Genomic DNA, 27,759 nt, shown 5'->3' with positions numbered 1-27,759 from the left:
AGCAGGAAAAGTGGGCAGTGAGGAATGGGGAAAAAGAAAATGCATATGTGGGATATAATAAAAGCTTAGGAGACCTAACCTACAGACATTTTCCTAATGTAAGCACAACTCAGAATAGTACATGTATGAGAATTCAAAGTTCAAACAACAGCTCCTGGGGTTTTCATGGATAATCCATATTAATAAATATTGAGGGTCCAATAAGGCTTATCACTCTGGCACCCTTATTGATTCTAGAATGTGAATTTTTTTTTTGGTTCTTTTTTTTTTTTTTTTTTTGAGACAGGGTCTCCCTGTAGCCCCAGCTGTCCTGGAACTCTCTATGTAGACCAGGCTGGCCTTGAACTCACAGAGATCCACCTGCTTCTGCCTCCCAAATGCTGGGATTAAAGGTGTGCACCACCACTCCCGGCATTGTTCCCTTTTTTTTTAAAGACAAGGTCTCCCTATAGCCCCAGTTGTCCTGAAACTCATTATGGAGACCAGGCTGGCCTCAGTCTCACTGAGATCCAACTAGGTCGGGATAAACCTCTGCCTCCCGAGTGCTGGAATTAAAGGCATGCACCACCAAGCCCAGCTTAATTTGTTCCATTTTTAAGAATCTGTTTAAAAAACAAGATAGGCAAAAATCCATTTTCTCTCAATAGCTAAGAATTATTCCAAAAAGCAGCTGAAATAGAAGCAAACAGAAGGTGACTCAGATTTGCAGATTTCGCTCTAGCAGATGCAGCAGCCTGTGACCTGAAAGCATTACTGCACTTAATACTCACTTTTGAGGGTTAGCTACAGTGACTGAGTTGCCATGATTGAACCAACTTTCAGGCAGGAGCTAAATGTTGTGTGGGCTGTGGCCATCTAATTTCTTTAGGAACAGAAAAGTAGACCAATATCGACAGAAGCAAACCGCCACAGCATTCACTGCTTTCTCCACTCTGTCCTCAAAGATCCCTTGAAGACCACCAAGATCACTGACCACTGTCCTCTCATTGCAGCAACTTCTGCACCACATTCTGCCTGCTATAAAGTCCAGGAAGAACCGCACAGCACTTACAACATGGACCATCAAGGCATCAAGCCAGTCTACAAGAAAGTAACTAACTGCCACCTAAATCAGGAAGTTTTCTGTGTGACAGTGGGGCACTGATAATCTGAGTCCTCCTCCTCAGAGGAAAGTTCCTCATCCTGGGCAATAATGCTCCCTAATCCATACTCCTGCTCATGGACAGAAACTTCATTTGGCGTGAGGTGGAAAGAACCTTCCACAAAGTCTGCAAATCTGGAAAAAGAGAGGAATATTCATTAGGAATCTGCCTTCTGTCCTTTCTGAATAGCTTTCAAAATAAAAACAAATGCTTGACATGCTATCAGCTCAAATTATACTGAGTCTAGTTGAAATGACCATCCTCACTTGGGCAGATGGGTAGATAGATTGAAGCAAAAAATAGGCAGGAAACTAAGCTGGGATCACAGGCCAATATCCTCTGCAATCTCATCCTGCTTGACAAGCACAAGGCTGTCCTTTTCAGTTACAAAGTGCTTAGGTTTCTTGAGTCACCATATTTCTGATAAGATTGGGACATTATAGTTCTCTGTGTTTATGGTCCTATAAACTATATGCTATCATGATTCCAAACTGAAAGTTCACATACCCTTTGGTACAATTGCTCCCAACCAAAGGGGGGGCGGGGTGTCAACTGAGACAGCAATGTCAAACTTACAGGGGGAAAACTAAATATGGTACTGGAATCTTCATATTATAATAAAATAAGGAGGTAGCTCTCTTGGAGAAACAGGAAATAAATCATTGCTTAATTCATGACACTGTAGCTAACTTTCTCTTGACTACTCCTAGATTAGCAGTAATCAAAGGGCATAAATACAATATAGTTATCTTGAAGTATGATCTCTGTTAGAATTCAAGGTCATTAACTACCCAGAGACACCTGGTTTATCTAGCCAAAAGTTTACCTTTTTGGAGATTGGATTCGAGAAATAGTCTTCCAGGCAGAGCAGTCTGGACTGTTACAAAATGCTCGGAGGTTCTGCAAAGCCTTTTGGGTCTCCACCTCTCCTTGTATCCGATACTCCTCTTCTGTCAGGAGGCGAGGGGGAACTGGCTTTTCTGTTGCCTTACTCATCTTTCTGTGCTCACCAAAATAACACCAGGAATCAGTAATCAGTAACCTATATTCATCCTTACCTCTAGCTCGCTTCAGGAGACCAAGCATAAACCAGGCAGACTAAACAGAGTCATCACTTCCACCTTCCTTCCATGCACTTCTTTCACTACAGTGAACTCCTGACACACCAGACTATGCGTGAAAAGCCAGAGTAGACAATATTACTCACTACTGTGCATAAACTCACTTATTTCCCAATAAATGACAAATATTTATTTTCCAGTAAATGGAAAAACAATAAAATGATGTTATAATATTGTGGTCCATGAACTCAATTCCTCAAGCTGAAGATATCATTTTGATTATCTGCAACGGAACAACCACTGATAACCTCAGAATCCAGGACCATTCCATGTTCACTATGCAAGGTAATAACACTATGAATTACATCTTAAAATAAGGCCAGGATTTCTAGAGCAATCTGAAAGCCAGTGTGAAACAATCTGAAACCAGTGACCTAAAGCCTATGGTATTTAAAAACAAAAACAAAAACTATAATTTGTACCACCTAGTGGTAACAGGAACACATGACACATTACTGGATGCTTTTATTTTATAAAAAATAATAGACTCAGGAAGAACAAAGGTAGATAGAAAGTAACTTCTCATTACAAGGACTCCCAAGGAAAAACCACTATGCCCTTTTGCTGCAAACTGCATACCACATCTCACATGTCAATACAAAGTTACACTGCCTTTTAGTCACCTGTAGGTGATGTACAGCCAATGAATAGGGTACTCCAGGTTCTTAGTACACAATGCAATGACAATAAGAGCAAACGCAATGTGCGGTATCTGAATGCTAGAATACATGAAGCCCAGGCCCATCAGCTGCAATGTCCAGGTCAACAAGTTGATGCTTCGTTCATTCTCCAAAGGCCCGTACTTGTAGCACACTGCAAAACTCATGAATCCAACTGTGAGGATGTAGCCTATGAGAAGAATTGCCAGAAGACATTCTTTTTTAATTATACATTCTTTTTCGCTAGTGTGTGAAAAGTAGTAGTAAATTCACTAGATAGCATCTATTGAACCAGGAAATTGAACAAGATCTTTTACTCAATTATTCCTACTTGTTTTATTTTCAGAAAATAAATTTTATTCACTGTTTTTCACATACATATATTTATCACTCCTATACTTTTTGTTACAAATTTACTTGGTTCAAGTTGAATATTAAAGCTACATGATGGCACCTGGCAACGTGGGTCAGCAGTTAAAGAGTGTGCACTGTTCTTGAAGAGGACCCAAGTTAGGTTCCCAGCACCCATGTCGGTTGGTTTACAACCACCCCAGCTCCAGAAGATATGATGCCCATACTCACATGCACATATCCACACACAGGCAGGCACACACACACATAATTAAAAACAGAAATAATTTTTTTTTAAAAGCTATACACTGAACAATTCTGAAAGTATATTTTAATCCACAAATATAAAAATCCATATTAATCACTTCTCAAATGATACATCAAGAGTTCCTATCTGGAAAAAAAAAAGTTTCAGTGTGACCAAAGGATTCTCATTTTATAAAAGATTCACTGTAGTATCACTTCTCAAGGTCCCCAAGCATATTTAAAATAAGATAATAAAGTTTATTTACAGCTCTTCAAAAAGATGCTTATTATATAAACACCAGTAAATTAAAGTTTTCTCCTTATTAACAGCATTTTAGTTTAAAAGATGATGAAAGGGATAGTGGCATTAAAAATAAGCAGAAAACTGATTTTTACAAGTTACTCAAATGATATTAACTACTAACTCCTTATTAGAGGCAACATTTTTTCCCAATCAAATTAACCAAAACAGCCTATAAATATGCAAAGAGGTAATCAAAATCAACAATACTTACTTAGAAGATATTGCCAGTAACACCTCCAGATCTCTTGTAAATTCTTAAAAACGAGTTGAATGAGGTACAGAGAAAAGGACCAGCCTCCTACCAGGATGACATAAATGGGGCTTTTCTAGAGAGAGTACAAGTGAAGGCAAAAAGTTACAAGACTTCCTCTATATAAGAGAAGCATGATTTTTTTTCTTAAAATTAAACCTACTCAAATGCACAAAACCTCATCTCTTAAAAAGATGTGTTTTATATCCAAAAAGGTACAGTCTGTAAGGAGCACCAGGAAGATGAGACTCTAAGTAACTTAAAGCCTGGCTAATTAGAAAACAGAAAGGTGACTTTAAATCTCCACTAAGCACATGATTTAAATAAAGAGTTTATATATAATTAGGCTCTCAGTCTTATAGCAAGTGTTTTTCAGAACCAAAGAGACCAGGACAGACACTGACTCACCAGTCATCAATGCAAATTTTCAGTGTTCTACAATTACCCAAGAAAACAATCCCACAGCTAAGCTTATCTTAACTATACAGGAGGAATTCTACTACTTACCTTGGGCATAAACTTGGATAGTATAAAAATGATGATTAATAGTGAGGCCACAATCCCTACACTCATCCCAGTGGAATAGTAGAAAAACTGACTTCTGCAGAGAGAAAATATTTTTCAATTACAGTTCATACAAAGCATTGCTGAAATTAATTAGAATAACTAACCTAATTAAAAGATTTTTTTTTTTAAATTTCAATATTAGAGGAAGAATTTGCCCAAGATTTAAGGCCATAGAACTATAGTATTACACAACGCAGTTGCTGGCAGTCTATGAAGATTAGTATTAGTACAATTCTTTCAACTCTCTCTCCTATCCCCACCTCCCTCCAAACCAACTGTTAATAAGAAGATTTTTTCTATACCACAGCTGGAACTGGGCTGAAAGCTTCCTCCCTGCTGGCTAGCCCCTATAGCGTCAGAAGGTTCTATGCAGACTGCTGGGGAGAACTGCCATCAACAGTCTTACTCAACTGTGGACTCTGTGCAACAGCACTGACTGTCAGGCAAGACAAGCACACTGGGCAACAGTGGCAAGTCTGTTTTGAGGGTAACCAATCACTTTCTGACTGGATCTAATACCCATTCCACAGAACAGAATTGATACCTGGTACTATAAACCCAGCTAGGGACTGGAGAGACTGCTCTTACAGAGGATCTGAGTTCAATTCCCAGCAACCACATCGGGTCAGTTCACAACCACCTATGACTCCAGCTCCTAGAGGATCTGATGCCTCTGACTTCTGAGGGCACCTGTACTCAGATGCACATACCCACAAACAAGACACACACGTGCATGCATGTATACATACATACATACACTTAAAGATAAAAATGGAAAAAAAAGTTTGGTTAAAAAAAAAAAGCTTGGGGCTGGAGAGATGGCTCAATGGTTAGAGCACTGGCTGCTCTTGCAGAGGATCCAACACCCACATGGTGGCTAACAATCCTCCATAACACCAGTTCCAGAGGAATCCGATGCCCTCTTCTGACCTCTACGGGCACTGCATGACATGGTTGCACTCACTTACATGTAAGCAATACACTCATACACAAAAAAATTAAAACTTAAAAAAGCCCTTGGCTAGGGAGTTCATGAGCTCAAGTGGGGAAACTACTGGCTGTTTTGCTAAATGAACATCATGTGCCCATCAAATCACCTTCTAAATAACTGCTTGTGCCCAAGATAAGTGTTGCTGCCAGCTTTAGTTGGAGAAGCTTCTTCACAGTGGTAGTAATGACTACAGAGACTCATAACCAGTCAAATTACTGAGAATGAGTGACTACTGAATGCCCAACCACAAAAGGGACATCTAGATCATCCTCTCCAAGGCTCAGGGAACATTGTGGAAGGATCAGAAAGAATTAAGGGCTGGAGGAAAGAGGAGGCATGGCATGAACCCCTGAGTGCCAGGTAAGACAGAGATGCTGTTCTCTGGAACTCTCAGCAACTCTTGAAAACCTGCCCAAGATTGGGCCCATCAACACCCTGTCATGGTAGGGGAAGGTCTCACGGAGCCCACTCCTCAAGGTTTTATGTACAGGTTAACGGTTGACGGGAGAGAAAGAGACATTGTTTTCAGCAGTGGAGCCACTGGTAAGGTGCCTATGCTCTTGAAAACAATCCTAAAAAAACTCACTGAGCCACAAGAAAAGAGGGGAGGGCATGAAAGTTGAACGGAGGCTAGGTAGAACAGGAGGGGGCTGGCAGAAGTGGGAGGAGGACAAAAGAGGGTAATAGGGTGAATATATCAAAATTAATTATGTACATGTATGAGCATGTCATAATGCAGCCCACTGTTATACAAGGAATATATGCTAAGAAACTTTTTTTTTTTTTGGTCTTTTTGAGACAGGGTCTCCCTGTAGCCCCAGCTGGCCTGGAACTCACTATGTAGACCAAGATGGCCTTGAACTCACAGAGATCCGCTTGCCTCTGCCCCCTGAGTGCTGGGAGCTAAGAAACATTTTAAAAAGGACTCATTCTCTGAGGAGCTGCATAGCTTCACTGGGGAGAAAGAAGAAACAGGAACAAGCCCAAACCAAGATCGGAAAGTGAACTGACTTATCCAGAAGTACCAACAGATCCTTCGTGGGGCCGAGCACAGAGCCAAGAACAGAGGTCCTACTATCATTCCAAGCACTACCAGCTATTCCTCCATGGATATGAGCTTCTCTCAGGAGCCCAAAAATAAGGAACAACTTCTTTCAAGCCCAATTCAGCTCAGTTTCAAATTCTAATTGTTGGCCTTTCATTCACAAACTTAATGTTGATTCTAGAAACACTCAATGTTTGATTATCTATATATTTTCTTTATATTTGTGCATGTTGGTTTTACCTATCACAGCTAGCAGGTTTTTAAAAGAAAAAGAAATGGGTTGGAATGATGCTCGGTGGTTAAGAGCATTGGCTGTTCTTGTAGAGAAGCTAGGTTCAGTTCCCAAGATCCACATGGTAACTAACAACCATCTGTAAATCCAGTTCCAGGAATCTGACACCCTTTTCTGGCCTCCACAAGCACTGCATGCAAGTGGTGCATTTACCTACATGTAGGCAAAACACTCATACATATAAAAATAAATTTTTAAAAGCCAGGTGTAGCAGCATGGTGGCATACGTCTTTAATCCGAGTACTCTGTGAGGCAGAGGCAGGCAGATCTCTATGAGATCGAGGCCAACATAGTCTACATAGTGAGCTCCAAAGTCCTGGGCCAGCCGGTGCTGCAGGGAAGACGAAGGGGGAAAAATGGAAAAAAAGCCAAGCATGGCAGTGCACACCTTTATTTTCAGCACTCAGGAGACAGATGCAGGCAGAGCTGGGAGTTTGACACTAGTTTGGTCTCATACTGAGTTCCAGGCTAGTCAGGGCTACATAGTGAGACCCAGTATGGTTCGTTTCTATTTTTATTTTTTAATTTCTATTTTACACTTACCAGTGTTTTATCTGTATGTATGGAAGTGCACCGCTTGCATACAGTGCCTGTGAAGGTCAGTAGAGGGCATCAGATCCCCTGGAACTGGAGTTATAGATGGCTATTACCCACCACATGGATACTCAAAACCGAACCTGGGTCTTTACAAGAGCAACCAGTGCTCTTAACCACTGAGTCATCGCTCTAGTACCTGTGAGACCCTGTCTTTTTTTTTTTTTAAAAGAACAATTAATTGATGTTTTTCTCCTTATAACTGAACATCATAAACTCATGAATGTAAAGCTAGGCGTGGTGGCACACAGCCTTTAGTCCCAGGACTAGGGAGGTGGAGGCAGGTTGGAGCTCTTTGAGATCAAGGCCAGTCTGGTCTACATAGCAAATGCCAGGCCAGGTAGGACTACAAGGAGACCCTGTCTCAAAAAGACCAAAATAAATATACACATAAGTAAATAAACAAATAAATAAATAAATAAATAAAATGAATGTATAATCCAGCAGCAACTTCATTGTACCAATCTATAAAATAGCCTTACTTCTAACTTGATGGTCAACTTTATACTATTGGGTAACTACTATTGAACTAATAATGGGAACTATCTAATGAGAAAACTTATTGACAATCATATTCAAAACAGAGAAAAAAAACATAGTATCAAATATTAAAAGTATTTGGAAAATATTGGCTGGAGAGATGGCTCAGTTGTCAAGAGCACTGTCTACTCTTTGAGAGGACCCAAGTTGAAGTCCCAGCACCCACATGTGGCTAACAACCATTTGTACCTGCAGTTCCAGGGGATCTGACACCTTCTTCTGGCCTCTGCAGGCACTGCGCAACACAGGTGCACTTATATACATGCAGGCAAAACACTCATACATGTAATAAAAATGAATTAATTTTTCTAAAAAGCATTTGAAAAATATCCAACAGGATTGGAGGGATGACTGAGCAGTTAAAAGTGCTGGCTGAACCCACATGGCAGCTAACAACTGTCCATAACTCCAGTTCCAGGGGATCCGAGAGCCTCTTCTGTCCTCCGCAGGCATTGTACGACATGGGTGTACTTACCTACATGCAGACATAACACTCATACACATAAAATAAAAACAATTAAAAAAAAAAGTGCTGGCTGAAGTGGCAGGTTAAAAAATAAGTTTAAGGGTCTGGAAAGATGGCTGGAGAGATGGCTCAGTGGTTAAGAGCACTGACTGTTCTTGCAGAGGACCTGGATTTGATTCCCAGCACCACATGGCAGCTAGGAACCGTCATTATCTCCAGTTCTAGGGGAATCCAACCCCTCTTCTGACCTCCTCAGCATTGCACAACATGGGTGCATTTACATACATGCAGGCAATACACTTGTACACATAAAATAAAAATAATAAATATTTCTTAAAAATTTACAAAAACCAGTAGCCTTTCTATATGTCAGTAACAAGCAATCTGAGAAAGTGCTCATGGAAACTCTCCAATTCACAATAGCCTAGAGACCAAAAACATTAGAGATCTCTACAATGAAAATTTTAAATCCTTGAACAAAGAGATTGAGGAAGACACAGGAGATGAAAGACTTTCCCTGAACATGAACTAGTAGAATTAATATTGTGAAAATGCCCATCCTACCAAAAGCAATTTATAGAATCAATGCAATGCCAATCAAAATCCCCATGACATTCTTCAAAGAATTAGAAAAAAAATCCTAAAATTCATATAGAATCACAAAAGACCCCAGCTAGCCAAAGCAATCTTGAGCACAAAGAACAATGCTGGGGCGGGGATTACAATTCTGGATCTCAAACCATATTACAAGGCTATCGTCATAAAAACAGCATGGTACTGGCAGAGAAACAGACACATAGATCAATGGAACATAACAGAAGACCCAAACATGACTGCCTGCAATTTCAGTCACCTGATATTTGACAAAGGTGCCAAGAACACACTGGAAGAAAGACAGCATCTTCAACAAAAAGTGCTGGCAAAACTGGATCGCCACCTGCAGAAAAATGAAACCAGACTCATCTATCGCCCTGCACAAAAGTCAACTCCAAATAGATCAAAGACCTCAATGTAAAACCTGAAACTCTGAAACTGTTAAAAGAAAACATAGGTAGTACGCTACAAGATATAGATGTAGGAAAGGACTTTCTAAATTGGACATCAGTTGCTCAGGAATTAAGGTCCACAATCAACTTAAACTAAAAAGCTTCTGTACAGCAAAAGAAACAAACAAGGAAGTGAAGAGAAAACCCAGAGTGGGAGAAAATCTTCACCTGCTACACATCCAACAGAGGATTAATATCCAGAATATACGAAGAACGCAAAAACAAGATTTCAAGAAAACAAATGACCCAATTTTAAAAAATGAGCTATGATCTGAACAGAGGGTTCTCAAAAGAAGAAACAAAAAATGGTTAAGAAACACCTTAAAATGTGTTCAACATCCTTAGTAACTAGGGTAATGAAAATCAAAACCACTTTGAGATTTCATCTTATCCTAGTCAGACTGGTTAAGATCAAGAGAACAAATGATACCAAATGCTGGCGAGGATGTGGGGAAAGAGGAATGCTCATTCACTACTGGTGGGAATGTAAACATGTGCAACCACTATGGCAAGCAGTATGAAGAACTCTTAAAAACTAAAAATGAATCTACCATTTGACCTGGTTATACCACTTCTTGGCATAAACCCAAAGGACTCATCCTACTGTAGAGACACTTGTACATCCATGTTTGTTGTTGTTCTTCCCACAATAGCTAAGAAATTGAAAAAACTTAAGTGTCCCTTAACTGATGAATGGATAATGAAAATGTGGTACATTTACACAATGGCACTCTACTCAGTGGTAAAGACAGACAAAATCATGAAATTTGCAGGGAAATGGATGGAACTGTTTTACTATGTGAAATAACACAGACTGAGATGAACAAGTGATATATATGTATGTTCTCTCTCATCTGTGAATGTTAGCACCAAATCCTTATATACAAGTATACCAATCACTACTCATCAAAGAAGCTTCTTTTGCAACAGACAAAGTCTATTACAGAGATCCACCATTGGTCACATGCAGAGAATAAGTATCTGTGAGATGCCCAACCCTAAGAGACACATTAACAATGGAACCTCTACAACTGTGGCCCACGGAACATAGTGGAACAAGAGGTAGAGAGAATATTAATGCATCTCTCAACTCTCATCAGTGAAGGTTCCTCATACAACACAGGGTGATGAACACAAAACGTCACAACTGGCCAAAGTGTAGAGAATAAGAGGCTGTAGAGTGTGCGACCCTGGATAGGACTTTTCTATTAAATCTCACCTACCCAGAGCTCAGGGACTATTGTGGAAGAGGGGGTGGAAAGATTCTAAAAACCAGGGATGGTGCTTGACCATTAGGAAATGGTCTTACAGGCCCCTGGGAACTTGCTCATAGGAACTTAGGGCAATGGTGGCAGCATGTACAAGATCCATGCAAACTCAATCTGATAAAAACCAGCAAAGAACTTGGGGAAATGGGCAGAAGGCCCCAACCTTAGCCAAGTAGCTATAGGCAGCTGATCACTGCTGGGTAAGTGATCTTCAAGGGAGTAATCCTAGATAGGCTGAACAGGCTCCAGAGGATGAACTCGTACCAAGACAGCTGGGTACACAAAAACTTGACTTGATAGGCTTTAACATATAAGACAGAGTGTGTGGAATTCTGTGGGCAGGCTATGGAAGTGGGGGCTGCAGACTGCAGATAGGGAGGTCTAAATATGATTAAATGTATTGCATGAAATCCACAAAAATTAAATAAAAAATATACATTAAAAAAAAGAGCTGGGAATGGTGGTGCACGCCTTTAATCCCAGTACTGGGGAGGCAGAGGCAGGCGGTTCTCTGTGAGTTCAAGGCCAGCGTGGTCTACATAGTGAGTTCCAGGACAGCTGGGGCTACAGGGAGACCCTGTCTCAAAAAGACCAAAAAAAAAAAAAAAAAAAAGAGTGCTTGCTGCTCTTCCAGAGGACTTGAGCTCAGTTCCTAACACCTACATCAGGCAGCTCACACCCATCTATAATTCCAGTTTCAGGGGATCCAACACCCTCTTCTGGCCTTCACAAGCACCATATATATACACACATACATGCACATACACAAACATAGATAGATACACATAAATTTTAAAATTAATTAAATAAACTGGGGGTGATGGCACACGCCTTTAATCCCAGGACTTGGGAGGCAGAGGCAGACAGATCTTTGTGAGTTCAAGACCAGCCTGGTCTACATAGTGAGTTGCAGGTCAGCTGGGGCTACAGGGAGACCCTGTCTCAAAAAGATCAAAAAAATAAGTAAACAAACAAACAAATAAATCTTTAAAATATCCAAATAGGCAATATCTAAGCCACAGAGCTCTTGGAGGAGAGAAGAGCCGTACTTACAGTTTTATGAGTCTAGCAGTATGAGCCCAAGCCTTGACATGTGCACACTAGCTTTAGAACCTACCTGCTCAGCAAGTCTCCACAAAAAAATAGTGTCAGTCCAAGGAGGAAAATGAGGAAGAGTTTGGGGTCAAATCCTGAAATTAAAAAAATTTTTGTTTAATAGAAGAACCAAATAGTTAAAGGTATTATAAAAGGCAACAATGGCCAGGCATGGTGGTGCATGCCTTTAATCCTAGCACTTGGGAGGCAGAGGCAGGCGGATCTCTGTGAGTTCAAGGCCAGCCTGGTCTACATAGTGAGCTCCAGGACAGCTGGGGCTACAGGGAGAGCCTGTCTCAAAAAGACGGGAAAAAAAAAAAAAAAAAAAAAAAAAAAAAAGCAACAATGGTATTATTGGTCAACCACAGTAAAGAAAATAGCCCATGTGAATGGCACTGTAAATACCACAAAAATCCTAGGCATCCTTCCAAAGACGGAGTATAATTAGATCTCTGTCTAACCTGTATCTTCCTAGAGATCTTATTTCTATTTTGGCTTCCTGTACTAAGGATAAAAGAAACTAGCTTCACTCTGGACGAAGCTGGACATGGTGCCATCAACACTTCATACAACTGCCCACAAGGGGTCTTTACCACTTTGGCTTCAGAACCTTAGGTCACTCACAGGCAGGGAATTCAGGAGACAGACCTGGAACTTGAATCTAGGCCTCATGTCCTCTAACTGTCTGCTTTTCTTGCCTAACCACACCTTCACCTTCTACTTTCCTTAACTACACAGCACTGTGCTGGAAAACAGCCTACCTGCCAAATATCTCTCACCCAGGACCAGGGGCCCAAGCAGAGAACTTAGTGGCACATCAGTGATTCCCACAGTTTTTACATTCAAAAGCTGAGATGAAGGAAGGCCTAGAAATAGACAGAAGCTAGTGGGATAACTAACTATAAAAGGAACACTGAAAGACAACAAATCCTACACAGCTGTACAACCCCAGGACAATCAGAAGGGCATAACCTATTTCTGTTGCAAAACCTAGAAGCATGCCTGCTACAGAACCCTAGGTGATAACCAAGGAAAACCCAAGTCAGGATTCAACAAATTCCACCACTTCTAAAACTTTCTCTAATACTATCAGACAGATACATTGAAAAGTCCTAAACTAAGTAGTATGAATCTTTAATTATGGTTGCAGACACTCTTTCTGTGAATTTTATTGTTTGATCTTCCTGTCTTCAGGCCCGTACGTGGCAGTACAATTACCTTTGTCTAGAAATGTCCAGAAGGCAGGAACACAACTGACTGATTGATTCTAAGAGTACTAAGCATATCAGTTCAGGGCCATAGACAGGATCAGGAATATAAGTCTTCCCAATTTTAGGGAACAAGGTACTGAGATAGTCTTAATTCTAGGCCTAAACAGTCTGATATGGGGTAGAGTCTCTACAAGCTAACTGGAATCAAAATGGAATTGTCTTAGGCTGACTTCTCTATCTCACTAATTAAACCCTCCAAATTTCTGTCCCATCTCACTATAGAATCCATCAGAAAAACAGAGGTGAGACTTACTCCGGGTCACAATGACACTGTATTTGGTCTCCTTCTCTATAATCTCAACTTTGAGGCAGGTTTTTGTGCTGGATAGACCCACATTAACATAGGTGTCGTTCAGTTTCTCTTTTAAGAAAGAAGAAAAAAAGTTCCAGATACTAAACTGCTCTAGCTCCTTCAGTTTCTCCTCATTGTCCACCTGGGTGACTCGGACCAACCTGGAACTATTTACCCGGACCTGTAACATAAGTGAAATTAGGATGAGAATAAAGGAAGCAGGAAATTTTCATAAACAGAATTTTTAAAAACCTTAAATAGCTAAATTAGTAATGCTGTCAGTTTCCCACAAAGCTAGCTAGAAATATACAGATACAGTAGCAAAAATATAATTGGGCAAATAATACTGTTCATGGTACACAGGCAGCTGTTACAATGTTCTCTTGTTAACATGATATGAATCTACTATCAGGCCAGAAAATGGGGGGGGGGGGGGGCCCAACTGGAAGAGGTGTTCCAAGCTGAAAGAGTTATCAATACAGCTATTTACGAGATCATACAAAGCAAGGATCTAGAATACTTAGAAAATTGCCAGTCATAAACAGCTCTAGAAAACTGAAAATGTTTCCCATAGTGACAGGCTGAGAAGTTCAACCCCATTGTCACAAATCACTGATTATGGATAAAAGTTGGCTATATGTCCCAGATAGAGTATGAGTTTTATAACAGACAACAACAACCAAAAGAATTTTAAAAACCCACAAGCCTAACTCTCATGTTTTTAATGTGAACAACAAAGACCTTTATTAGTAACCATACTTACAGCAGCAGCATTATCGAAAGGACTCATTTCATTCAATCACTATTATAGCCAGACACTCGTGCTTGCCAGGCGACTTAACGGTCTTATGAAATAAATGAGACCAAAGTCATTCTACCAAGCAGAAACTTCAGCTCAAGGTTTATTAAGCATCTCTTACAGAATCAAAATAGAATGGGAACCACAAGACAAGAGAGTTTATACCCAATCAGGCACACCACAGTTTCTATCCCAAAGAAGACACAAGACATTTGTGTTAAAAACAAACAAAAAATGTGTGGGTGTGCACACACGTGTGTATGTGTGTGTGTGCGTGTGTATGTGTGTATGTATGTGTGTGTACTGCAAAAGAAAGAAAGCAAAAAGAAGAAAGTAGTTTCTTTGGGGATTCAGGGAAAGGAGGGAGAAAGAAAGCTGACCTCAGGATCACAGCACTGTAAACCAGTAAAGGAGAGCTGAGATGGAGGGGTTTCCAATTACCTGTATTCGTGTCCAGACGTCATGCCACTTTGGGATAAGTACGTTTTTATAACAGAATTGTTGACTGATATTCATAATATAATCTTGGGACTCCTGAAGCATGACCACATTTACATCAATTCCAGCTTTATGCAAAAAAATTAAACAAGAACTAAGTACAACAGAACAAACAAGCTAGTAACTATAATTCATCTTATAAAAAGAATTAAACTGATTGACCACCTTTTTTTTATTTTAGACAGGATCTCACCCTGTAGCCCTGGCTCACCTGGAACTTGCTATGTAGACCAGTCTGGCCTTGAACTCACAGAGAACTGGGCATGTGCCACCACACTGAGCTCTGATCACTTTATTAAACTTGGAGTTAAAATATCAACCAAACCAAAAGCCAAGAAAAAAAAAAAAAAACAGATGAGAGAATAAGGCAGTCTCGTCTCTTCTGAATTTGTGTGTGTGCACTGAGCTACAATCTCAACCCTTAAATATTAAAAATAATCATCAACTTAGAATAAGTGCTACTTTTAAGTGTTTGTTAATACTGACAGAATACATCCTGTTTCACTTAACCCTCCTAACAGTGCTATGGGGCAGGCATTTGCATAATTTCTATTTTACAAACAAGGAAACTGATGTCTAAGAAAAAATAATTCCCAAAGTCCACATAGCCAGTCTGTGAGATTCACTCCCAAGTCTGACTTCATCCTTAATCAAAATACATTTTTCCTCACATAGGATAACTAAAGTAAACTAAAATAACCCATCTGTTGATTTTCTTCATCCTGCTTTTTGAGTGGAATGAACAGAACTGGCAGGGGTTGTTTTGGTTTCTCAATAGTATGTCAAGAGGACACTGAAAGGATGGTTTTGTTTCAGCTGCCTCTCTTCAAGTTTTAAGAACAGTCAATGATTATATGTCATCTTTCTGATTTGCAAACTAGAAGACTCTACATCAGTTTATGTCATTCTTAGTAATTAAAGATTTAAGAGGAGCCTTACTCTCCTAAGTCTGTCCATCCAACATTGCCCATCCTGCCTTCTCTGACACAAACAACTCTTTTCTTTGTGGTAGTAAAGACTGAACCCAGAGCCTCAAGCATGCCAAGCAAGCACTGCACCATATCTCTACTCTATAAATTTCTTCACTAGGTTCTATATTGTATGGAGTTGGGGTTTTTTTCTTTTTTAAATATTTTATTATTTTTGTTTTTATATGTATAAGTGTATTATTGCCTACATTTAAGTGCACCTGTGTTGTGCAATGCCTGTGGAGGTCAGAAGAGGGAGTCAGATCCCCTGGAACTGGAGTTATGGACAGTTGTTAGCTGCCATGTGGGTGCTGGAACCCAGGTCCTTTGCAAGAGCAGCCAGTGCCCTTAACCACTGAGCCATCTCTCAAGCCCCTTATTTTGTGTTTACATGTATTTATTTTGTTAGTATACATCACGCACACTATGCAGAATGCCATGTGGAGGTCAGAAGACAACTTGCCAGAGTTGGCTCTCTCTTGGGTCCCTTAACCACTGAGCCATCTCTCAAGCCCCTTATTTTACCCTAAGCTAAGAGTAATTTTGAAGTTAAATTTAGCCTTAAGCCTAAGTTAAGAGCAAAACCTATAAAACATAGACAAAAACAAAGGTATAAATCTTCAAGACGTTGGGTCTGGAGAGTTGGCCCAGTGGTTAAGAGCACTCACTGGCTACTCTTGTACAGGAGTAATTCTGACCTCAGGCACTGCACAATATGGGTGTCCTTACACACATGCAGGCAACACACTCACACACATAAAATTTTAAATATATTTTTAAATAAATTATTTTAAATATTTTACTCATTATTTTTATTTTATGTGTATGAGTGTATTGCCTGCATATATGTGAGTGCACCCGTGCTGTACAATGCCGTGGAGGCCAGAAGAGGGCTTCGGATTCCCCTGGAACTGGAGTTAAGGATGGTTCATAGCTGCCATGTGGGTGCTGGGAATTGAACCCAGGTCCTCTGCAAGAGCGGTCAGTGTTCTTAACCGCTGAGCCATCTCTCCAGCCCCTAAATAAAAAATTTTAAAACAGGGGTGGAGAAATGGCTCAGTGGTTAAGAACACTGGTTATTCTTGCAGAGGACCCTGGTTCAGCACTGGCTAACACCCATCCTTAATTCCAGTTCTGGGGCTCTGCTGCCCTCTTTTGGCCTCCACAGTCACAACATGTACAGGTACACTTTTATGCATGCAGGCAAAATACTCATAAAATAAAAATAAATGAAAAAATGTCTGTAACTTAAAAAAACCCAACCAAATCAAATCAAAGTCAGTTATACACCCAAAAAGCATTAATGTCCACCAATCCAAAAGTTCTGTGCATGTGTGTGTGTTTTGTGTCTGCATGCGTGCGTGCATGCATATGTGGGCATGGGGGGGGGGGATCATGCCACTGTGTGCATGTAGAGGTTAGAGGACAACTTTCAGGAATCAGTTCTCTCCTACCATATGGGCCCCAAGGATTGAATTCAAGTCATCAGATTTAATAGTAAGCACCTTTATTCACTGAAGCCATTTCACCAGTCCCCAAAATGGTTTTAAAGTGAAACTAAGACTAATTTTTTCCAGTGCTCAGAATCCAACCCAGAGATTTGAACATGCTAGGCAAGAGCTCTAAAACTGAGTAATATTCCCCCATCCTAAGCTAAGAGTAATTTTGAAGTTAAATTTAGCCTTAAGTCTAAGTTAAGAGCAAAACCTATAAAACATAGAAGAAAACATAGGTATAAATCTTCATGACCTTGGGGCTGGAGAGTTGGCCCAGTGGTTAAGAGCACTCACTGGCTACTCTTGTAAAGGACCCAAGTTTGGGTCCCAGCACCCACATGGTGGCTAACAATGGTCCAAAACTCCAGTTCCAGGGGATCCAACACCCTCTTCTGACCTCTGCAGGCAGTGCACAACACAGATGCACTTACATACAAGCAGCCAATACACTTATACACATAGAATAAAAATATTTTTTTAATCTTTATGACCTTGCATTAGGCAATAGTTTCTTAGATATGACACTAAAGTATAATCAAGTCAAGAGGAAATATAGAAAGCAGACTTCATGAAATTTAAAAACTTTGCTTCACACCAAAGAAGAAAAAAAAGAAAAAGAGAGAACAGGGGAAAGAGGCTGAGGAGGATGGCTCCATCAGTAAAGTGCTTTGCAAGCACAGGAACTGCGTCAGATCCCTAGAACCCATGTAAAAATACTAGGTGTGGTAGGGCATGTTATAATCTCAGCTCAGGAGGCAACACAGGATTCCTGGGGCTCCGTCAGCCAGGTTAGCCTAACTAGTGAACTCTGAGACCCTGTCTCAAAGGACGTGGACAATGTTCCTAAGGATGACAACATGTGAGCTTGTCCTCCAGTCTCCATACCCACACATACATACACTCAATATATAACATGCACTGAAACACATGCACACATAAACATACAAATGCCTGAAATTTTAAAAATAGGAAAAGAGAGAAAACCAAAACTTTTATAAAAAAAAACACTGCATCGGGCTGGAGAGATGGCTCAGCGCTTAAGAACACTGGTTGTTCTTGCAGAAGACCTGGGTTCGAATCCCAGCACCCACATGGCAGCTAACAACTGTCCATAACTCCAGTTCCAGGGGATCTGACAGCCTCTTCTGTCCTCCGCAGGCATTGCACGACACAGGTGCACTTACTTACATGCAGGCAATACACTCATACACATAAAATAAAAATAAATAATTAAAAAAACACTATACCAAGAAAGTGGAAAGATGCCTCATGAAATAAGCAAATATATGCAAATCATGCATCTGATGATGGTCTACTATCTAGAATACATACAAAACTATTACAGCCATACCTTTTTTTTATATTTTGTTGCTCTTCTTTTATTTTTTTGAGACAGGGTCTCATATAGCCCACACTGGTCTCAAACTTGCTATAAAGCTAAAGATGACCTTGAACCCCTGATCCTCTTACCTCTGCCTCCCAAGTGTTGGAATTACAAGCCTATGCCACCGTGTTCAGGCCTAATTCATTTTTTAAAAAATAAGCAAAAGGGGGGCTGGAGAGATGGCTCAGCGGTTAAGAGCACTGACTGCTCTTGCAGAGGACCCAGGTTCAATTTCCAGAACCCTCATGGAGGCTACAAACCATCCTTAACTCCAGTTCCAGGGGAATCCAAAGCCCTCTTCTGACCTCCGTAGGATTGCAAGACACGGGTGCACTCACATACATGCAGGCAACACACTCATACACATTTAAAAAAAAAAAAAAAAAAGCAAAAGGACATGAATAGACATTTCACCAAAGAAAATATACAGGTGTGCCTTAGAGACACATGAAATGGAGCTCAAAATCATTCTAGCAACAGAAATCCAACCCACAATGAAACACTACTTGACACCCACTAGACTGGCCATAATCAAAATAAGCCGGTGTCGTAACTCAGTAGGTAAAATATATGCTGCTTAGTCTGGTGCCCTGAGTATAATCCCCAGGACCCATATAACATAAGGCAAGAACCAACTCTAACAAGTTATCCTCTGACTTCTACACACACACCGTGGCATGCACACACCCACACATACATATGTGCACGCACGCACCCCCCACACACACAAAAAAAAAATGTAATTTTAAGCACAATAAAAGTGCTGATTTAGAATATGGACAAACTAGAACACTCATATACTGCTGACAAAAATGTGAAATGGTGCAGCCTCTTTGGCAAATACAGTCTAGAAGTTCCTCATAGAATTACCAGAAAACTGAAAACATGTTCACACAAAAACCTGTACATGAACTTGAATAAAAACTTGTCATAGTTAGGCCAGGCCTGGCAGTGTACACCTTTAATCCCAGTTCTCGGGAGGCAGAGGCAGGTGGACCTCTTGAGTTTGAGGCCACCTCGTCTACATAGTGAATTCCAGGACAGCCAGAGCTTCATAGCAAGACTCTATTGCAAAGAGATTTAAAAAAAAAGAGAAAGAAAAGACAAACTTGTCATAGCAGTATTATATAAAACAACCAAAAGGTAGAAAAAAAAACCAAACGTTGTTCAGCCAATGGGTGGATAAACAAAATATAGTATATCCAAACAATGGACTATTATGTAGCCCTAAAAGAAATGAAGTATCGATGGATGTTTATAAAATGGATAAACTTTGAAAATAGTGCATTGAGTGAAAGAAACCACACAAAAGGGGGAAAAAAGTCCCAAGATGAAAACGGCAACATATTGCTATAATACCATTTATATAAAATATCTAGAACAGGCACAGGACATAGACTAGTGGCACCAGGGGCTAGATGAAAAGAGGAGGGTAAAGTGGGGAGTAACTGATCAGGTACATGGAGTTTCATCTTGGATTGACCAAAATACTCTGTAATTAGTGGAGATATTGGTACAGCATTATGAAATCACTAAAATCTGCTGAAGAATGAATATAAATGAAATCTCAATTAAAAAAACAAAAGGTGATCTTGCTGCAACATCAAAATGGAAGAGACTGAGGAAGAGGGTTAGAGGGTGCAGGGGAGGGGGAGGGGGCAAGGGGTGGGGACATGGGGGAGGAGAATCAATTGCAACAAATTTTGTGTGCAAATACGATAATGAAACCTAATACTCTGCATGCTAATTAAAAAAAAAAAAAACTTAAGTCATGATACAATACCAGTTTCTCACCAGGGCTCAATCCAACAGCAATTTGGTTTTCCTCTAAGTCTTTCATTAAAAAAAAAAAAAAAATCTTTTGGAGCTGCAAGAGATGGCTCAGCGGTTAAGAGTACTTGCTGCTCTTGCTAGAACCCAGGTTCAGTTCCCAGCAGAACCCCATATGGCAGTGCACAACCACCTGAAATTCTATTCCAAAGGATATGACACCATCTTCTGGTCTCTGTGGGTTCCTGCACCCATATGGTATATAACTCATCCAGGCTCACACACATATACATAAATGATAAATAAATAAATCTTATTAAAGAAAGCTTATTGGGCTGGAAAGATGGCTCAGTAGTTGAACGCCCTTTGCTGCTCTTCAGGGGACCTGAGTTCAGTTTCCAGCACCTTTATGGGGCAGCCTACCTGTAAACAACTCCAGCTCCAGGGGATCCAATGCCTTCTTTTGGCACACACACACACACACACACACACACACACACACACAGTATACACTCAAACACATAAATTAAAAATAAAAAATCTTTTTATAAATCTTGTTGATATTTATCTACCAAGTTCATAAACAGAAAAAAATACCCACTCACAAATACAGATCAAGACATTATTTTCTTCAGAAGTGAAGAACAGGCTAGAGAGATGGCTTAGTCAGTAAAGTGTTTGGCATAGACACATGAAAACCTGAGTTCAATCTTAAAAACCCACATAAAAAATCCAGGCATAGTGGTACACATCTGTAACCCCAGGGCTGGGGAGACAGAGACAGGAGGATCCCTGGGGCTCACTGCCCAGCCAGTCTAGTCAACTTGGTGAGCATCGAATTCAGTGAAAAATCTATCTCAACCTACAGGACAACTGAGGAAAAAGACATCTGACATCCACTTCTGGCCCCTACATGCACACATATATATTCACACACACACGAACACGCACGCACACACACACAAAGCATACACACACAAAAAAAGAACAAGTTTAATATTGAGTGTGGTGGTATACAGTCGTAATCCCAGCTCTTGAGAGGTTGAGGAAGGAGGATCATCGTATGCTAGGGCAGCCTAGATTACAAAGTGAGTTTGAGGACAACCTGAGCTATACAGCAAAATCCTATCTCAAAAAGTGAAGACAGGAGCTGCGCATGGTAGTACACACCTTTAGTTCCAGCACATGGGAGGCAGAGGCAGATGGATCTCTCTGTGAGATTGAAGCCAGCCCCTCTCCAGGACAGCGCAGGGGCTTACAGAAAGACCCTGTCTCAAAAAAAAAAAGAGCTCATTAGTCCTGTAGCAAAATGACATGTATCTACCTTTCTTTCCCTCTTCAACTAAGTTCACTGGTATTTTAAAAACCAGGAAAAAAAAATAAAAACAAAAAAACCCGGGCTTGGTGTCACCAGCCTTTAATGTCAGTACTTGGGAGGCAGAGGCAGGAGGTTATCTGTCAGTTCATGACTGCAGGTGTCTGTGGAGGCCAGACGTGTTAAGATTTCCATGGAGCTGGAGTTACAGGGGGGTAGCAAGCCAGATATGGGTGCTAGGAACCAAACTCAGGTTTTCTACAAGAACAGTTCATACTCTTAACCACTGAGCAATCTCTCCAGCTGCCCCCCCACCATCTTCTAATTCTTAAATACCCTCCATCTGTCAAGAAGCAATCCAGTTCAAACTTAGAAGTCTCTTCATTTTATTATATTTCTCTCTCTCTCTCTCTCTCTCTCTCTGTCTCTCTCTCTCTCTCTCTCTCTCTCTCTCTCTCTCTCTCTGTGTGTGTGTGTGTGTGTGTGTGTGTTGACACTCATTTCCCATGGCACACGTGTGCCGTTATTAAGCTAACTTCTGGGAGTTGGTTCTCTCCTTTCACCATGTGGGTCCCAGGAATTGATCTCAGAGTGTCAATAAGCATCCTGACTCACCAAGCCATTTTGCTAGCCCAAAAACTAGCATCTTACAGGTTCCAATAGATAGTTCCAAATCCATGGTCAAACAGATGGCCCTGGTTAAACTTAGCAAATCATAAAACAAAATAAAAAGGGATGAATGGATGAAAGGGATGTACAGGAAGGAGCAGCAGATAAAAGAAGTTGGTGGAGGTTCAGAATGGGAAGGTGACAGATATCGGAATGAACTATATATGTGTATGAATTTGTCAAAAAATAAATTTGATAAGTTATGAAAAACTAGCATCTTAAGTCAGTGGGCTCATCTTAAGTTAGATGTTAGGAAAAATGACTATATTATTTAGTAATGATTATCTTATTTAATAAAATGACTTTTTTTGGTCTTCTTGAGACAGGGTCTCCCTCTAGCCCCAGCTGGCCTGGAACTCGCTATGCAGACCAGGCTGGCCTCAAACTCACAGAGATGCTACCACACCCAGCTAAATGACTATTTTATTTAAAAAAATAAAAATCTGCCAAGTATGTTAATACATGCTTTTAATCCCAGCACTTAGGAGGCAGAGGCAGGCAGATCTCTGTGAGTTCAAGGCCAGCCTTGTCTACATAGTGAGTTCTGCCAGCTGGGGCAACAGGAAGGCCCTGTCTCAAAATAATAAATAAGTAAGTAAATAAAATCTATCTAGATCCTCACCTCATACCAAACACCAATACTAATTATAAATTTAAAAAAGCAAAGAGGGGCCAGGCATGGTGGCAAATGTGTTTAATCCCAGCACTTGGGAGGCAGAGGGAGCGCTGTGAGTTCAAGGCCAGCCTGGTCTACAAACTGAATGTCAAGCCAACTAGAGCTAGATAGTTAGACCCTGTCTTGAAAACAAAACAAAAATCCTGGTCACCACAGCAAACTCCAAGCCAGCTGAAGCAAAAGGGAGACCCTGTCTCAAAACAACAAAATAAGGGGCTGGAGAGAGAACTCAACGGTTAGAGTATTGACTGCTCTCACAGAGGATCCAGGTTCAACTTCCAGCACCCACGTGGGGGCTAACAACCACCCCTAACTCCAGTTCCAAGGGATCCAACGCTCTCTTCTGACCTCCGCAGTATTACACAACACAGGTGCACTTACACGCATTCAGGCAATACTTATACACATGATAAAAATAAACAAATTTTTTTTAAAAAACAACAAAATAACCGGGCATGGTGGTGCACACCTTTAATCCCAGCACTCAGGAGGCAGAGGCAAGTGAATCTCTGTGAGTTCAAGCCCAGCCTGGCCTACATAGTGAGTGCCAGGACAGCTGGGGCTACAGGGAGATCCTGTCTCAAAAAGACCAAAAAAAAACAACAAAATAAATAAATAGGGCTAGAACTGTAGCTCAGCAGTACTATGCTTGCATAGCACGTTCAATCCCCAGCACTGAAAATAAGTTAAACTAAATTAAAAATTTTCCCCCCAAAACCCAAAATTAAATATCAACTTTAGTGATGTCTTTCCATTGAGCGCATGCACGCAGCATCACAACAGGTGTAGAGGTCAGAAAACTTTTGAGAGTCAGTCTCTCCTTTCACCGTGGGCTGCAGGTACTGAACTTAGGTTGTCAGACTTGTGTGCCAAGCACTTTACTCACAATCATCTCACTGGCCTTGGAGATCACTTAAGTACAAATACAAATAATAAAAGCAAATGATCACATAAGAAATACAAATTTTCCATCTTAAAGGGGAAGCAAACAGGCTTGGAAATTTTATTTTGAAATTATATTTGATTCTTACAACATAAGAATTTTTTTTTTTTTTTTTTACAAATTCCTAGCCAGCTATAGTGATATAGAGTGGCACATGCTTACAATCTGAGGAACTGCACACACATGGTGCACTTACATTCAGGCAAAACACTCATACACAAAAAATATAAATAAATAGCCAGGCGTGGTGGCGCACAGGAGACAGAGGCAGGCAGATTATCTGTGAGTTCAAGGCCAGCCTGGTCTACATAGTGAGTTCCAGGCCAGCTGGAGCAGCAGGGAGACCCTGTCTCAAAAAAGCAAAAAAAAAAAAAAAGAGAGATTTATAAAAAAGAAACTTTTTATTGGTATTTTTGAGACAGGGTCTCCCTATAGCCCCAGCTGTCCTGGAACTCACTATGTAGACCAGGCTGGCCTTGAACTCACAGAGATCCACCTGACTCTGCCTCCTGTGTGCTGGGATTAAAGGTGTGCACCACCACGCCCAGCTAAAAAAGAAATTTTTAAAAAAATATTTATTTTTATTTCATGTGTATGAGTGTTATGCCTGCATGTAAGTAAGGGCACCCATGTAGTGCAATGCCTACGGAGGACAGAAGAGGCTGTTGGATCCCCTGGAACTGGAGTTAGGAACAGTTGTTAGCTGCCATGTGGGTGCTGGGATTCATTTCCGGGTCTTCTGCAAAAACAGTGTTCTTAACCATTGAGCCATCTCTCTAGCCCCTAAAAAAATTTATTTTAAAAATTTAAGTGTTCAAAGTCATTCTCCACTATATAAGGGCCAAACCTGGGCTATGAGATCCTGTCTCAAAAAATCAAAATAATAATCACAATAAATAGGCCATGAACAAAGAAAATACATACCTTAAAATTTTAAGTCTGGAGCTGAGAGATGGTTTAGTGTGTAAAGTGTCTGATTTTCAAGCATGAGGACCTGAGTTCAGATGCTAAGCACTAAAGCTAGGCACAGTGGCATGCACTTTTAACCCCAATGCTGGGGTGTGGGGACAGCTAGATCCAAGGGGCTTGCTAGCCAGTCAGTCCAACCAAGTCTCCCAAGTTTCCAGCTCAGTGAGAGACCCTATCTCAAAAAATAAGGTGGAGAGCAATTGAAGACATCAGATATCATCAACCTTTGGCCTCCACACTCAACACCTGCAGGTGCACCCTCCTGCATGTATACACACCACACACACACACACAAAAAATGAACTCAAGAGTTTTGCCTAGTTCTTGTTTTTTTGAAACAAGGTCTCTCTATAGACGCAGATGGCCTGGAACTCACTATATAGATCAGGCTGGCCTCAATATCAGAGATCTGCCTGCCTCTGCCATCCCAGCACTGAGATTAAAGGCCTGCGCCACCACACCCCTGGCTGCCTACTTCTTTATACCAAACTATATCAATACTTGCCAAGTAGTCCAAAATAAACATGCATTATTTTTATAATAAAATGTTTCCAAAACTTCCAGTGAGAAGAAACTAACCTTTGAAGTCATAATACACCACTCCATCTTTTGAGTAGTGACTTTTAGGGTGTTACGTGATTGCAGCCACCCATCTAATCAGGCCATCATCCCTCTAAATCATTCCCAGAGTTTACTCTTCTCCAATCTAGGACATCCCTAATCCTCTCCTTGATAAAGGAATGTTAAGAGTCTGGCTATGGTGCTTATAATCCAGGACTCTTGGAGGCTGAGGCAGGATTCTCTCAAGTTCCAGGCCAGGCTGGGCTACTGGGCATCATGGTGAGACCCTATCTCAATAAAAGTAGGAAGGGGAGGAAAGCAAGCAAGAAGGTTTGTTTCAGGTTTCAATCCCCAGAACCCTGTAAAAGAAACTTCAAAGAAAGGAACTGCTGATTGTGTGCTTAATATTTTATTTCATCTTCACAACCCAAGACCCCATTTAAAAAGTTCATTCAGGTAATGATAATCTTTCCAATGCCATTCTAGGCCCTGTATCTTAAAAGAAATCTTTTCTGGACACCTCCCCTCTCAAAAAGAAGTTCTCAGTCTCTTGTTAAACCACCTTAAAGACACCGGTAAGAGCCTCAGCAGAAGGGGAGGTGTGAGTGTGTTTTTATAAGATACGATTATCTTTATTCTTCATGGTTTCAACTCCCTCCAGAGGAAGCTTGTAATGTCGTTTGTTTTTCCATCCTTTATTTAACAAGGGAGCAAAAAAATCCGTTTCTTAAAAAAAAAAAAAAAAAAAAAAAAACTATTTCTTAAGCTTAATTTTTCTGGACTGCAGAACAAAATAAATTTTCCACCCAGTCCAAAGCTGGCTGTCCAACAGCAGTACAAAATAAATGTTCTTGAAGGAATGAGTAGTTTCCAAAAGACACCTCCCTGCCATCTTTTCTGGGGAATTGCACTATAGTGATTCCAGCGGGTCCGGTACGAGGGTCTTACAAGGTGCATCTTGGCTCACAGCACTAAAGCGAACTCTAACCAGTCCCTGACAGAGCCTACTGAAGTATTTTCACCAATTGGCTGAATGAGTGGGACAGTCCCTGTCTCATGACAGCTACACCACCACTCTTAACTCAGCAACTCAAGGAAGCCCCAGTCCCGGGCGAGCCCAGGCCTCCCTTCCAGGAGCCGCCAAAGGCTCGACTCCTCACTGGGGGGCCTCGGAGCCCAGGACACTGACCGCCCTGGAGGCCTTGGAGCCCAGGATAATGACCGTGCCGGGGGCCTCGGAGCCCAGGACACTGACCCCCGACCACCACCACCACCGGGGGCCGACGAGCCGAGGTGCCGAAGCGTCTGCTTGCACATCCTTGGAGCCGTCGCCCCTCGGCGGAGGACGCGGACGCGCCCGCAGGATAAATCCACTTTTCAAAAAAAACACCCCCGCCCCGCCCCACCCCGCAGCTGTCGCCGGAGTTGTACCTGAGCCGCAGACCATGCAGCCGGAGAGAGTCAGGAGCAGCCACACCGCCCCTCTGTCCCCGGCCCACCAGCACCAGGGTAGGGGCCCAACTGCCGGCCAGCTCGCCACTTTCATTCCTCCCGCCATGGTTGCCTCAAGCCACCTCCTCCTCACGTGCCTCTCCCCAGCAACTAGTCACGAATAGGCAGCGCCAGCAGCCAATCGGCTGCAAGACGCGCCGCTACCCATCACCAGGTGGGCGGGGCTTCGGAGCGCTCGTTCCTCCCAGGAGCCCCATCTCTTAGCACCCTCCCACCCTAGCAATGGCAACAGGAAGAGCCCAACCTGCTTCCGTCCCCGGTTTATTTACAAGTGAGACTGATGGTAAGATCAACCAATAGGAAGTCAGAATGGGCGAGGCCCCCTGGACTAGATATATCCAACAAAACCAAGTTCCTTCTATTGTCTCTCCCTTCTATTTTCTTTCCTCTTTTTTTTTTTTTTTTTTTTTTGATCTTTTTGAGACAGGGTCTCCCTGTAGCCCCAGCTGTCCTGGAACTCACTATGTAGACCAGGCTGGCCTTGAACTCACAGACATCCACCTGCCTCTGCCTCCTGAGTGCTGGGATGATTAAAGGCGTGCGCCACCATGTCCGGCCCTCTTTCTTTTTTTATTATAAGAAACCTATGGTAATTATCTATGAATAAAGTTCTAACGTGACAGTTTTTACCTAAAATGATAAATGTAGTCCTCCAAACT

At 41.3% G+C, this 27,759-nt stretch overlaps 1 protein-coding gene across 1 annotated transcript; it reads right to left on the bottom strand.

The window, feature by feature from the left end:
* Positions 1-421: 421 nt before the first annotated feature.
* Nemp1 (nuclear envelope integral membrane protein 1) lies at positions 422-27,177 on the bottom strand. The gene is made up of 9 exons (XM_008844096.3): positions 27,020-27,177; positions 14,781-14,905; positions 13,502-13,721; positions 12,000-12,072; positions 4,581-4,674; positions 4,035-4,149; positions 2,887-3,112; positions 1,969-2,142; positions 422-1,276 (listed from the first exon to the last, which is right to left on the bottom strand). The coding sequence occupies exons 1-9, from the start codon at positions 27,144-27,146 to the stop codon at positions 1,111-1,113; spliced, it is 1,320 nt and encodes a 439-aa protein (XP_008842318.2). The 5' UTR covers positions 27,147-27,177; the 3' UTR covers positions 422-1,110.
* Between the last annotated feature and the right edge of the window lie 582 nt (positions 27,178-27,759).

The sequence above is a fragment of the Nannospalax galili genome, unplaced genomic scaffold (assembly GCF_000622305.1).
Source record: "Nannospalax galili isolate Female #2095 unplaced genomic scaffold, S.galili_v1.0 scaffold340, whole genome shotgun sequence".
NCBI lineage: Eukaryota > Metazoa > Chordata > Mammalia > Rodentia > Spalacidae > Nannospalax > Nannospalax galili.
The sequence above is the reverse complement of the archived record's forward strand: the minus strand, read 5'-3'. Positions and strand labels throughout refer to the sequence as shown.